This window comes from Mesoplodon densirostris, chromosome 20, assembly GCF_025265405.1.
Source record: "Mesoplodon densirostris isolate mMesDen1 chromosome 20, mMesDen1 primary haplotype, whole genome shotgun sequence".
Classification (NCBI taxonomy): domain Eukaryota; kingdom Metazoa; phylum Chordata; class Mammalia; order Artiodactyla; family Ziphiidae; genus Mesoplodon; species Mesoplodon densirostris.
Genome location: NC_082680.1, coordinates 9275874 through 9289908, shown reverse-complemented (window position 1 = coordinate 9289908; position 14035 = coordinate 9275874). Strand labels below are relative to the sequence as shown.

The window sequence follows — 14035 nt, the reverse complement described above, 5'->3', positions numbered from 1 at the left end:
AAATCTGATTATTTCCTAAAAGTCTTATTTTCCATATAAGAACAAACATATGTTTCCTTTAGTTTAGTAAAGCTTTGTTCCTAAATTTTGAGTTGTCATATTTCTTGGAATATACCCAAATTGTCACACATTACTATTATTTTCTTAATATATTGTCTTTTACATACCACTTTATAATTGAGTGTATTAGAACTTGTATCCCTTTATCCTGATGAAATAGACATGCTAATCTTTATACTGCAGATTAACCACATTGAACAGTAAAATGTTACATGATGATCTCAAGTTTGCTGTACTGGTCAACTTAGATTAGGTTATGCAATAGCAGCTATAATAAGGGAGGTGTATTTCCCACACAGTGCTTGCCTAGGGCTCTGCCCCCAATTCCTTTCTTCCACAAGCTGAGCTATGGCACCTGGACATGGGTCCTGCAGTGGCAATTACAGCCTCTGAGCCAGAAGGTGGTTATGTCACTTCCACTTGCACCTAATTAGCCAGACCCCTCACGAAGTTTCATCAGACCACAGGGGCCAAGAAGATAAGCCAGACTCGGTAGAGATCCAGAATATCTGGTGAACAGCACTGATGACCTTCAAATTTGCTTGGGTAATCAAAAAAATAAAATAAAAGTATGGGAATGAGGTCTTTAGAAGGCAGATTCTCCTTTGATGTTTTGACCATTTACTTTGGCAAGTTACCTGACACTGCATTTCTAAAATAAGTCCTTTTTTTTGTTGTTGTTAAATTTATTTATTATTTATTTATTTATTATTATTTTTGGCTGCGTTGGGTCTTTGTTGCTGCATGCGTGCTTTCTCTAGTTGCGGCAAGCAGGGGCTTCGTTGTGGTGCGTGGGCTTCTCATTGCAGCGGCTTCTCATTGCGTCAGCTTCTCTTGTGGAGCACGGACTCTAGGCACATGGGCTTTAGTAGTTGTGGCGCACGGGCCCAGCCACTCCGCGGCATGTGGGATCTTCCCGAACCAGGGCTCGAACCTGTGTCCCCTGCATTGGCAGGTGGATTCTTAACCACTGAGCCACCAGGGAAGCCCTAAAATAAGTCCTTCTTGAATATACATTTTGTCTATATCTTTATTTATTTATTTATTTATTTTGCGGTATGCGGGCCTCTCATTGTTGTGGCCTCTCCCGCTGTGGAGCACAGGCTCCGGACACGCAGGCTCAGCGGCCATGGCTCACGGGCCCAGCCACTCCGCGGCATGTGGGATCCTCCCAGACCGGGGCACGAACCCGTGTCCCCTGCATCGGCAGGCGGACTCTCAACCACTGCGCCACCAGGGAAGCCCTAGAGATACTTTTTTAAAAGGCCTTTCTTAGCTCATTACACTTGGACCATTCTGATAGGGAGGGTATGAGTTTACATTCTAAGTAAATTTTTTTTTTTTACCTGAGTAAACATCAAAGGTAATATCCTCCTTAATTTTTTCCCTTTTGGTTTTCTTACATATGTAACTAGAGTGGAAATGTCAAGAAGAAAATTAGTTAGGGAGTATTTATGTCAGCTACACTAAGGGCAACAAAACAGTTAACTAAAAACTATGCTCTTGCTATAGGTTGAATTATGCACTCCTCCACGATATTTTGGATTCCTAATCCCAGCACCTCAGAATGTGACCTTATTTGGAAATAAGGGTACTGCAGACATAATTAGTTAAGATGAGATTAGACTGGGCCCTAGTCCAATATGACTGGTGTCCTTAGAAAGAGGGGAAATTTGGACACAGACACATTCTCACATGGAGAAAGTGGGGACGATGTTTCTATAAGCCAAGAAACTCCGAAGACTGCCAGCAAACCCACCAGAAGCTGGGAGAGGGGCCTGGAACACAGCTCACCCTTACAGCCTCAGAAGGAACCAGTCCTGCTGACACCTCGATCTTGGACTTCCAGCCTCTAGAGCTGGGATAGAATAAATTTCTGTTGTTAAAGCCACCAGTTTGTGGTACTTGGTACGGCAGCCCTAGGAAACCAGTACTGTTGATTGTTTGTTTGCTTGTCTGTTTTTTAAATTAGATGTACCATTTCAAAGGAAAAAAACTGGCAAACAATAGGGGACTCGCACCTTCACAGCGGGGGACGGTGGAGCTCCAGACTACATTCCCATCCTGCAGGATGCAGGTGATGGACTCCGACCCCTGGGTTTTGACAAAGCCATCATCACAGTGGAAAGAGACCGAACTCCCAAGCAGGAACCTGTCACCAAAACGCCGTCCATTTATGGGGATGCCAGGATCGTGGCACTCATTTTGACCAAATGCTGAAAAGAAAAAGAAAAAAGACTAGAATAAAAAATACTTCAATGTTAATTATGAGTATTAAAACAGAAGAAAACAAAACCACTTATAAAGCAATTTATTTTCCTAAATTTCAGTTATATCTTCATAGATAAACATATTCAATAAACAGAATATTGATGACTAGAGAGACAGAGAGAAAGAGATGGATAGACAGACATCACTATCATCCACACAGCATTTCACAGTTTGAAAGCACTTTTTCACTAAGAAAAATAGAGATGAGATACGTAGGTGATAGAAAAGGTTTTTGGTTCTGACATATCTAGATCAGCATCCTGGGTCTTGAGTTTACTACCTGCCCCTGGGCAGGTTACTCTCGTGATCTGAGCCTAGTTATCTTTATTTACAGAATGAGGAATATGAAGCTTATATTCCAGAGTTCCAGCAATGTTAAATGAAATAATCCCTGTCAAGTCATAAGCACAGCACCTAAGAGAAGTAGCAGTCAGTAAATTATAACTTGTATCTCCTATTTAACATTATTATCTTACTTTATTCCCTCAATAATGCAATTTAAGCAGATGTTCTTAAATATAATCTCTAATGCAAATGAGAAATCTGAGGCAAAGAGAAGTTAGCCATCTAATCAAAATTCACTAAGTATATACAAGTGCAGGTGTTCTAAGCCATGGCTCCTGACCCCAAATGCCTCAGTCCTTTTTACTACTCTATTTTGTTGCATGGAGGACACATGGGTTGGTGGATGGACGGATGGATGGATGGATAGATGGATGGATGGAAAACCAGAGGGAGAGAAGACCTGTGATCCAGTCCTCACTATAGGGGTGAGCAAGACACTAACCTAAACGGAGTGAGGTATTTTCTAGGTTCTCAGGATAATGCTATATAATTTTACAAACTGTGATTATAAAACCTCTGGAGTATTGGCCTTGACATTGGGCTTCACACACATGAGAACCAGGGGAGAAGTGGACATGGGGCAGGTGCTGGCGCACTTACTGGTGTAGGTGATGTTGAAGCCTCTGCCGGTGGTAGAGTGATCTGACTGGAACTCTAGGCGAACGACGTGCCCACTGCTGGCCAGCTGGGAGGGCACCTCATTGCCAGAGAAAGTGCCCAGCACGGTTATATCCGAAATCCCATCATCTTTGACCGCAAGGAAGTCAAACTGAGGCTCCACATCAAAGTCATTAAAGATGAGGTGAATTCTGCTGCCAGGCTCAGAGATAATCAACCAGACACAGTTCATGTTGTTACCATACTCCTCTGGATAATTTGGTGAGAGGATAATTCCTGATGATGCCGTAAAGTTGAAGAAACAGGAAACTGTGAAGACACAAATAAATTTTCAAACAATTTTGCCCACATCCAAAGGACTGGCTACATGCGAAGGACTTGGGGAAAATCCATACCTACAGTTACCTAGGATCGTCCAACTGTTTTTAAATGGGTGATCCTGGACCATAACATTTTCTCTTTCCCAAGTTGTCAATAGAATACGTTCAATATATAGAACAACTAGAGCCTATACATAATAAAGTGCAAGCTTGATTCAAAAGTGATCCTATCAGGGCTTCCCTGGTGGCACAGTGGTTGAGAGTCCGCCTGCTGATGCAGGGGACGTGGGTTTGTGCCCCGGTCCAGGAAGATCCCATGTGCCGCGGAGCGGCTGGGACCGCGAGCCATGGCCGCTGGGCCTGTGTGTCAGGAGCCTGTGTTCCACAACGGGAGAGGCCACAACAGTGAGAAGCCCGTGTACTGCAAAAAAAAAATGATCCTATCAAGTTGACTGAAATTTGTGGCAAATATTAAAATTTCTAGTTGCAACTTTCTGCCTTCAGAAGAGCAAATATTAATATGAAAAAGTATGCCTGTGTCATAAGAACAATTTCCAGAAAACAATATTGGTTCTAGTCAGTTTTCTATGATAACTTTTCATTTTAAATTTTGTGTTTGCCTTTAAAGTGCATTTTTTCAAATTAATTTTTAAATTATTTATAGGATAACAATGATTAAATAACTTGGAAAATCAGACCGTGTCCTGGGTGGATAATATAAAAATCTGTTGGAATACTTAATGTGTACTCAAAAATCAGTAATATATATTCACATATATATATTATATATGTGAATATATAAAATATTTATATATGTGAAATTCATATATATGAATATTTTATATATATATGAATATATATTCTTCGTTTTTTGGAGGGAACATTTATTGGACTTATTTCTAGGGTGTGGATATGCTTATTATTCCACATAATTTCATATGTGTTCCCCAGTCACTGCTATATTTAGTTACAAAAAATCCTGCTTTTCAGTTGGCTATGAAGTCCTTCTTTTCTACTTGTTAAAACACTTATGAGGAAGCAGGCAGTTCTTCCATTGAATTACAAAGTGACAGCACAGCCCATGCTCACAACTTGTCTTAAGTGTCACAGGACATTATTGGGTTGTAAAGACCCCGGGCCCTACTAATGGCTCAAACAGTCTGGCATCAGCCCCTCTGGATGGAAGAGATGCTCTGTTAGGATCTTTCTAGTGGAAAGCTCTCAGTGAGTTTATCTATCTAGTAGTAAGAACATCACTGATTGGTTTTAATTAAGTGAAGAAAGCATGAGAGCTAGTGTCTGAGAAGCCCTGGCTGTTTCTGGTCAATGTCATGCTCCCAAGCGATGCTGAGAGCTGCCCACCCTCAGCACCCGCCCTGCTTCTCTCCTCGTCTCAAGGCAGCCTTGGAATAGACCTGGGACCAGGCTCAGTACTCACATACACAGCTGGGCTTGTTGCCAGACCACTGGTTGTTCTGCTGACACGTGATAACTCTCTCCCCCACCAGCTCGAAGGCTGCCTGGCATTCGAAGGTGAGCGAGTCTCCATGGAGAAAACTGCTGCCTGTCCGCTTCCCATAGGCAGGGATACCTGGGTCCCCACATCCTCCCTTCTCAATTTCTGAAAATGGGAAAGACAAATGAACCATTAAAAAGGTACACAATTAACATTTTTAAACAATTTTGAAAATGAACAGTGGTTTATTTTTGCATTGTTTCTGTAAACAGTTTCAAAAGGATACTCAATTCATCTAACATTTATTTATAAAAGCCAGAAAAATGTGTACTTTAAATTTAAGAGAAAGGTATTTAACTTATTGTCTTTTAAGGGAGACACAAGGCTACACAGATGTGTTGACAATGCAAATGTTACAATTAATAGATGTTTCTTCCTGGTCTACACCCTGCATGTTATCTATAATTGCTACCATTAAAATGTAAACACCAATTTTGTTTTAATTGATGTTTTTTAAGGTAAGCCATATAAGATAGTTCATTTCCTACTGAATATTTAAGTCTATATATCCATTTGAATATTCTTTCCCTTCAATTGATGTTAAAACTCATTTATGAAACAAAACAAGTATATTCATGGTCTTCAGATGAAAAGAAAATATGCAGAATCAAGCCTCTTTTCATTATAACATGATTGTAATGAAATGTGGATACAAATACACCAAAATTATATACATTTCAACTTTGCTCTGTCGTGTTAACAACACAGAATGTATTAACTAATTTATTCATTTATTCATACAAAAAATATTCTTTGAGGGCCAACTGTGAGTCAGGCTCTGTTCTACGTAAGGAGGTTAGTGGACAAACAAGACTAAATTCCTGCAGGCATGGGGCTTACATTATATGGAGGGAAACAGTAACAATTTTTGAGATGATGAAGGGTAGTTTGAAGCGAAATGCAGGAGGCTGAAGGGTTGGGTGGAGAAGGAAACTCGGCCGCTGTACTCAGGACCTCCAGGGAGATGGGAGGGAAGAGATGGCTTGCAGAGGAAGGGAGGGACTGGTCCAGAGCAGCCTGTGGGGTTTTGGGGGGAAGCAGATGTTGCAGGGGTTTCGGGTGATACATGATGTGATCCGATACATGATGTGATACAAGTTCAGAAGACCCTCCGCAGGGCTGGGGACCGGACGCAGAAGAGTGAGTTTCCACAGTTCAGGCCGGTTTCTCTGGGCACGGCTTACAGAGGCGTGTCTTGGTCATCCTCCCCAGATTCTTCACAAGTTTGCACCTCATCATTTGCCGCGACCAAGAGCAAATTCAAACGTCGGTTTTATTAGCAACCTAAACGCTTTCTGATCAAGTTCTCATTTTTTGGAATGTCTGTGGAAGTGACTATGAGCTGAATTTCCAGGTGGTTTTCAGGTACGTGGCCTGCCATATGGGGAACCTATACGAGCCCAGAGATTGACCCAGAGATAGCTTATTCTCCTCAAGAGGAGAAACTTTACTTCTGAGTGTTCAGGAATTTCAAAGTGAAATCAGCTTGTAATATAATGGTGCCGAACCTCCAACATGTAGGATATTACCACTTCCATTTTCTTAGCAAACTAGCAAATGAAACACAAAACAAAACAAAACCAGGTACTGCGTACAGACAGGTTCATCACGCTCTCCTGATGGCTCAGGTATCAAATAAAGAAGACAACCCTAACAGTAACAGTTATACAGGAGCTAAAATGTTCCCGGATGCAACACAGGCCCAAGAAAGCCTCAGAGAACACTCTTCCTTAAGGACAGGCCTTGGAGTTCAAGTTGTTGAACTTGAGTTGAACAGAGCTGGGAATGTATCTACTTGAATTTAACATGTGGGATGCCTTGAACCAAATTTCTTTGACTGAAATAAACAAAGGCAATTCAGACCAATGGCTTATAACAGAAAAGACCTTGCATTTGGTGTGGCCTGTCAGTTGGGTAGGGGGGCAGAAGTCCAGGGTCCTGACCAAGGACACAGCTTTGAGGGCAGGAATGGGAACACCAGACTTGGTTTTGAGATTCCCAGGCTCTGCTGGGCCACCAGGTGCAATTCAGTCTTGAAAAGTTTCCACTTTCACTCCCTCAGTTTACTGTTTTCTACCTCACAGGGCGACTGTGAGAGCTAAAGTGTATAATTCACATTAGTCCCTGGGCAGACAGGGCTCAAAATATTAGCCACTACTATGGTTATTAGCAAACCTTAGACTTCTAGAAGTTTCTTTTTGCCTCTGTGATGCTAAGGTTCATAACTTTTTATAATGAAATACATTACAGCATTTTGGGGAATACTGCTTTCTACATTAACTGAGTCAGGGAACTCCTGACTTTGCAGAGTGCTCTGAAATAAACTGGTTGTAGACACACAGGGTGGATGTGGACAAGGGTCTTTCCGCTTCCCATGCTGAGGTTCTAGAGCGCCCAGTGGTCCTTCATCTCCACTAAAGATGCTGGTTTTCCCTGATGCAGATGCAAGGCCAGGGCTGGCTGAGCAGAACCTGTTGTCTGGCACGTCTGTTATTAGGAGTTCGGCATGGACTAGTGAGAGATGTATCAGCATCAGTAGGTCCGCGTGTGTGAGCCGGACCTACTCATCACCCACAGAATACGAACGTGTCCCACAGTTAGGCCAGTGAAGCTTCATTCGGGCAGCTTTTTTGGACATTCTGCATTCGTGACCCCTACACACTAGCCCTAAGTAATTGTGACAAAATCCACACAGATTCAGATATTTCCCTTGGAGGTCACACTGCCTACACTTGAGAATCTGCATCTACCTCATGTGTTTTCTGAACAAGCAGAACAAGTAAAGTAAGAATAAGACTGGCTTGACGTTGATACAGTAACTGCATCAAACCTCCTTTCTATACGCAACAAAATGCAAGATGTCAAAGATGACCTTGACGTGCTTTCCTGGAAACAAACACCATCGTTTGTTATCAGTGAAAAGATTGAAGCCCCTAGAGGAAAAAAAAAAGCTGGTCAAATATCTTTTCTAAATTATCACTAGAAATGGGATTTGGTAATGAGGAGCCTAAAGAAAATATTAGGTTGTAATTATTTCCTCACTCCTTCTCTGATGCTGCTTTTTTAGCAGTTGGGGATATTTGTACAAACGTCTACTGGGGACTCAATGGAGTTCCTACTGATGTGTTCTTCTTTGACAATGACCTTTAAAACTACAAATTAATGTTATTCATTTTCACTTTTTCATGTTGATTATTTTTTCTAAATTTTATGAAGTATTTATTTTTGAATGTTATTTTTATAATTGACTTAAACATTTATGTTACATTGACATTATATATTTAACATTCATCTCTAATACATTTGACTTTTATTTGATAGTTTATACTATGCCTATAAATGTTTATATAATAAATGAGTAATTGGATTCACTACTTTGTAATGTATCTGAGCTCCTTCTTTTTTCCTGGCATATCAGTATTCATTGACATGTAAACCAAAATACTGAGACTGACAATTGAGTCTGCTATGGCAGAGAACTTATCAGCCACATTTCTGAGAAAGGATATTAAAACTATTAAGGTGAGCCATATCCACTTGCCAATTATTTGACAATTTTTGATCTACAAAAGTCATTTAATTAAATCCAACCCTTAATCCAAAATGCCATAGCTTCTCTCTGATATTTACCTCATGGTACAGTACACAGCTTCCCTGTAAGGCTGCCCGCTAATTGAGAACCATTATTGTTCCTCTTTTTGTACCATTTTTGCACCTGCCATGACCCCAACACACAGCAGAATTGGCGCAGATGAATGAACGCTGGTTTGAGTAATAACCAAGTTCCCCTGGACTCCTCTGCACAGCTAAATATCCTGGCTTGGTGTCCCTTATCCGACTCTCTCCACGTGACTTTTCCAGGCATCGGGGGCTCCCTGTTTCTGACTCTCACTTCTTCATCTTCTCCTCCACACTCCAAGGAATTGCCCTGCCTTCTCCAAACCCGCCCACAGGAGCGTACCTGCAGGCGGACCCACTGGCCAGGTACCTGTGAATCGCAGAGACCATTCAGGTCAATCAGGGTACATTTTCCACATACTTGACACCTCTTCGACCTCAGGGTCTCCCAACCCATCCAGGGCTCTCTCATTCCAGAGGCAGAGGCATCCTGGGTGTTGCAGGACACTTCATACTTCCACGCTGGTCCTCCCGTCAAAGATACTACCCTCTCCCTTTTGATAATATCCCTCTTGGTTAAAGTCCCTTCAAAGCCCCATAATCCAGATTACTTTTGCTCCCTACTCTAGGGTTTACAGGTAGCTCTCCTGTAGAGGTTTAAGAAATAGTCACATCTAGACTGATTGAGATGTGGACCTGTCTTTCTATACCATTACGCTGTCAATTTTTCCAGAATGATAAGCCTTCTCTCTCTCTGGACTTCCTAGTACTTAAATAGTGCCCGAACAAAGTGGACACTTGGCATCGTATTGTTATTTAAAAGGAACTTCTGAAATGTTTGTCCAGGCTTGGGTCGTTTTTAGCTGTAACACAGCCTGTGTAGGTTTTTATTTTTTATTTTTCTCTATGAAGAGTTACTCACCATTGCCTAATTGCTTAGTCTGTGACAGATACTTTTGAGCACCATTCACTGTTCTAGCTGTAGGTCTAACAAACAAGTGAGCAGACCAAGCAGCTGGTCTTGTGAAGCATGTGGCTTAGGGTAGTCAGCAGAAAATACACAAATAGTCTAAAGTATGCCAGACAGGGACAAATTACTGGAGAAAGAGAAAGCAGGTCTAAGTAGAGAGTAGTGAGAGGGTCTTTTCAGGTGGGACAGTCAGAGAAGGTCTCTGAAAAGTGAACCTGTGAGCAGAGACTTGAAGTGCAGGACAGTCAGATGGGTGAGGGAGAAGACTGTCCCACAGGCAGTGAGCAGGAGGTAGCGCTCAGGGCTGAGGGAGGGATGCTCCTGGCAGGCAGGCGGAAGAGCAAGAAGGCCACGAGTGATCATGTTCTGGTGATAAAGGGAGATGAGGAGGACACAAAAACACAGGACTGATTGAGGACCAGGCTATGCACAGTCTCTAGACTTTTATGTGGATTGTATTCTTCCATTGTGCTTTATTACAATCATGCTGTAAGAGCTACAGAAACCAGATAATCTATCAAACTGTTTCTTAAATCATTGTGAAACATCGTCCCATAATAAAGATTGGAGAGAAGACACCTAAATGCCACCATAAGACAAGACTTACCTTAGGGTTATCAGCTGTATTGATTTTAGCTTCTCTGCTGCCAGAACACCAATCCTAAGTTATTATGATTTACGTTCTATTGACCCATTTATATATTCTTGGTGGGTAGCATGGACTACAGGAAGGGGCATCAGACTGAGAATATAGGTTCAATTCACAGATCTTTCATGTAATAACCAAGGGAACTTTATTATTCCCTTTGATTTTTTAAAAAATTGTGGAACATGCCTTATGTGCTAGGGTACTAGGACCGGGAATGATTTATTATCTTCAGGGAGTCTACAGTCTAGTAATTTGAAGGGACTGTGATGGCTGACCATCACAGGGCACTTGGTGAGACATCTGTCTCATCGAAGATACTCGGAAGTGAATATTAAACATCAAATGTCCTTAAAATAAAAATAAACAGTCGAAGGGAAAATAGACTCTGAACTTTGACATACTTGCTGTCCAGCCCAGAGCTCTTACCCTGTAGGTCACTTAGAAATGGTTTGCACTGGCACTGTAGGAGTTATGGTCACACAGCAGCTAGACTGGCTCCAGAGCAGCTCAGCCCAGGGCAGCATTTGGCAGGGAAGCCCCACTCAGGCACAGGCCAGGTGACTGGACTGGCCAGAGGTCAGGGGCTGCCATCGCCCACCCTGCACCCCACCCTGCACCCCACCCCTGCTCTTCAATGAGGCGGTCTTCTCCAGGCTCCTTTACTTCTTTTCCATTTTAATTTCCATCCTCTTAACAAAGACCCAGCATTTCTGGTCCCCTGATTTCAGGAGGAAACAAGTCAAAAAGGAAAGGAAGAAGCCCTCCAACTTTAGAAATTCAATTGAAGTTGGTACTTCAAGCATTAGCATAACAGAATGCAAGACCTGAGAATGTCTGAGATGCCTCTGTATTATCTTTGTCTTCCCTGTTGATCAGAAGCTTTGAGATTGAGAGATTAACTACTGTGTTTGTGGAGAATGAGGCATCCCTGATTCAAGCAAAGTTAAACAGACCCCTCTTTTGCCTGGGCCTCTGTCTTCTGTCTCCATCAGTGGTTCCCAAACTTGCCTATACATCAGAGTCACCCCAGGAGCCCCACCCCTACCAATCACAAATTCTAGTATATCCCAATGGGCCATTTAGCTACACTGATTGGGAGAGAAAGGAAGAAATAGATGTCAAACAGGACAGTATGTAACTCAGGACTTGAGGCATTCCCTGGTCGGGGGGGAAGGGATGAGAAGCTGTAGCTTTCATGATGAGGAACCTTGAACCCACTTAGGTGCAGAGCCTGGCAAGGGCTACTTTCTAGTGGACCACAAGGGTTTGAACAAAAGAACATCCAGAATTTAACCCCCTCTTCTCCCAACAAACACACATTTTCCTAGGCTGTGTCAGCACTGGAATGCAGATATAGAGATGACATCCCCCCCAAAAAATTTACTGATTTAGACCATTCATAACCTCTGGTAATAAATATTCCATAAGTAAATATGTAACCATGTGTGTTATCAAAGGGAAAATTGGAGTAGTTTCCCAATAATGGTCCCTAGTTTGGACTAAAACATGTATAAAGAGAGACCCCAAAGTAGATTTATTGTATATGCCTATTTTAAAACAATCACATAGAAATGGTTCAATGTGTGCAATAAATCCACCAATAAATTAAACTAGTGCAAAAACAGCTAAGTAATCTCACAAGCTAAACTGTCCTCTTTTTCACAGGGCACAGTAAGAGTGTCATTAAATAGTATGAATTGTGTTTCATATGGTGTCAGGATTGCATTTGGCTGCTAGTAACCAAAAAGTTCAAGGAACTTTGGCTTAAATTAATGAGCATTTTATTTTCCTCATATAACAAGAATAATGGATGTAGGGAGTGCAAAACAGACCAATGGGTCAGGCCAGTAAGAACGCAGGCTCTTCATTTTTATTTTCCATCACCCTGAATGTGCTAGCTGACATCTTTAGGGCTGTGGTCTCACGGCCCAAAGTGGCTGCTGGATCTCAAGGTAGGAAGAAAGCAGAGAGTCAAATTCCCGCACAAGGGCAGCCAGTGGGGTTCTTTCTTTGAAAAAAAAAAAAAAAAAAAAAAAAAAAAAACTTTTCCAGAGGCCCTATTTAGTGACTTCTGTTCCATCTCTTTGTGTCTTGCTGCTCATCTGACCATTTCTACCTCTGAAGGATCCTGGAAATGTAATATTAGCACTTCCCAGACTCTCTCATGGAGGAAGACAAAGGAAAATAGTGTTTTCTAAAGTGGCATCTGCATAGCCCATCCACAATGTCTGCCACAAAATGCTAGAAAAATTAGAAATTGAATTTAACTCCTGCCTAAAATACCATGTCAATGGAAAGGAAAGCCCCTCTCAAACATAAAATCCTTTTTAACACGTTTGGCAATGTTAGCTGGTACAGTGTTTAAATATCTTGTTATTTTGTGTTCAGGAAAAAAGTACAAATACGTTTCTGTAAATTCTTTTGGGAATAAGTTGGGAGTTAAATAGTTAAAGGTAAATAAAAGGAAAATGTCATTTTAGAAAAAATGTTTTACCAGAACAATTGTCACAGAGGGAGAAAAATAACAGATTAGGTAAAAAATAAGAAAATGCCTGAGAGTATCATGAATCAAAGCCATTTTGTGATTCGTTGTTTTTTCTTAATTCTGCCGTAAAGATCAGGTAGGTGTGAGGTATCTTTTGCTGGACTAAATGACAATTTACGAGGACTCTTCAACTTGCTGACTTCCCATTGATTTTTACTGTCATGGCTGGAAACCACATTTGGATGGCCAGTCATAAAGAAGAGAAAGAGGTGCATAATCAAGAAAAAAAGAAGTGAGTTTTAATTTTAGGAACTAGGGAGCCTGTTAATAAATTACCTGCTCCGTTAGCTTTTTTTTTTTTTCTAAGGAGGCATTAACTGTACCAAAATGAAGCTATCATTTTTGATAGCATTTCACACGCTTTTAGTTAGCAGCCCTAGAACATCAACTCACTGTTTCCTCCAAGTGTTTTACAGCCAGTTTTTCTCACAGATAGGAAGTCACACTGCTTAGAGATGACTATCCTATGTCTGCTTTACTGAGACAGATATTGTATGTTTACTTTCTCTACTAAGTGTTACTAAATAACATTTACTATATAAAACTAAAGATAAACATTCTGGATTCACTGTATCTGCTAAGACAGATGTCTTGTGCCTACTTTACAGAGATTATTTTTGGACTGAAATGGGCATTTAGCTATGCATAATTTAAACATTTTTCTAGGCTAATTTTGTCAACTTTGCTCTACAATTAGGCACAACATTTGGGCACTTGATTATCCAATTATCTGTGCATTGGAGTGAGCCCCAAATTGCTTCTGGAAAAGCATCTTGGCTTTGCCCACGGTACTTCATTAGGTCACCTCTAAAGAGTTGGCATCACATCTACTCAGTCATGTGTTCTTATTAAGCATTTCGTCTTATACGATAATGTCATTTTATCCAAGCATATGGCTCTGTCCTAATTTGGTAACACAGGATATCTGCATAGCAAGTACTTATCTGGGAATACAATATTGAATTAACTGCTAATCAGTTATTATTCAGAGATGCTATGGACAGAATTTTGTCTCCTCATAATTCATACCCTGAAACTCTAAGCCCCAACATGGCTACATTTGGAGGTAGGGTCTTTAGGGAGGTAACTAAGGTTAAATGAGGTCATAACGACTGGGCTCTAA

At 41.2% G+C, this 14035-nt stretch overlaps 1 protein-coding gene across 1 annotated transcript in view; it reads right to left on the bottom strand.

The window, feature by feature from the left end:
- The window catches only part of CSMD1 (CUB and Sushi multiple domains 1), a 1461432-nt gene that overhangs the window by 328781 nt on the left and 1118616 nt on the right, over window positions 1-14035 (bottom strand). Inside the window, exons 15-17 of the mRNA XM_060085850.1 lie at window positions 5053-5235; window positions 3277-3603; window positions 2082-2276 (exon numbers count right to left, since the gene is read on the bottom strand). Coding sequence (XP_059941833.1) covers window positions 2082-2276; window positions 3277-3603; window positions 5053-5235 — 705 coding nt within the window. The remainder of the gene's footprint in view (window positions 1-2081; window positions 2277-3276; window positions 3604-5052; window positions 5236-14035) is intronic.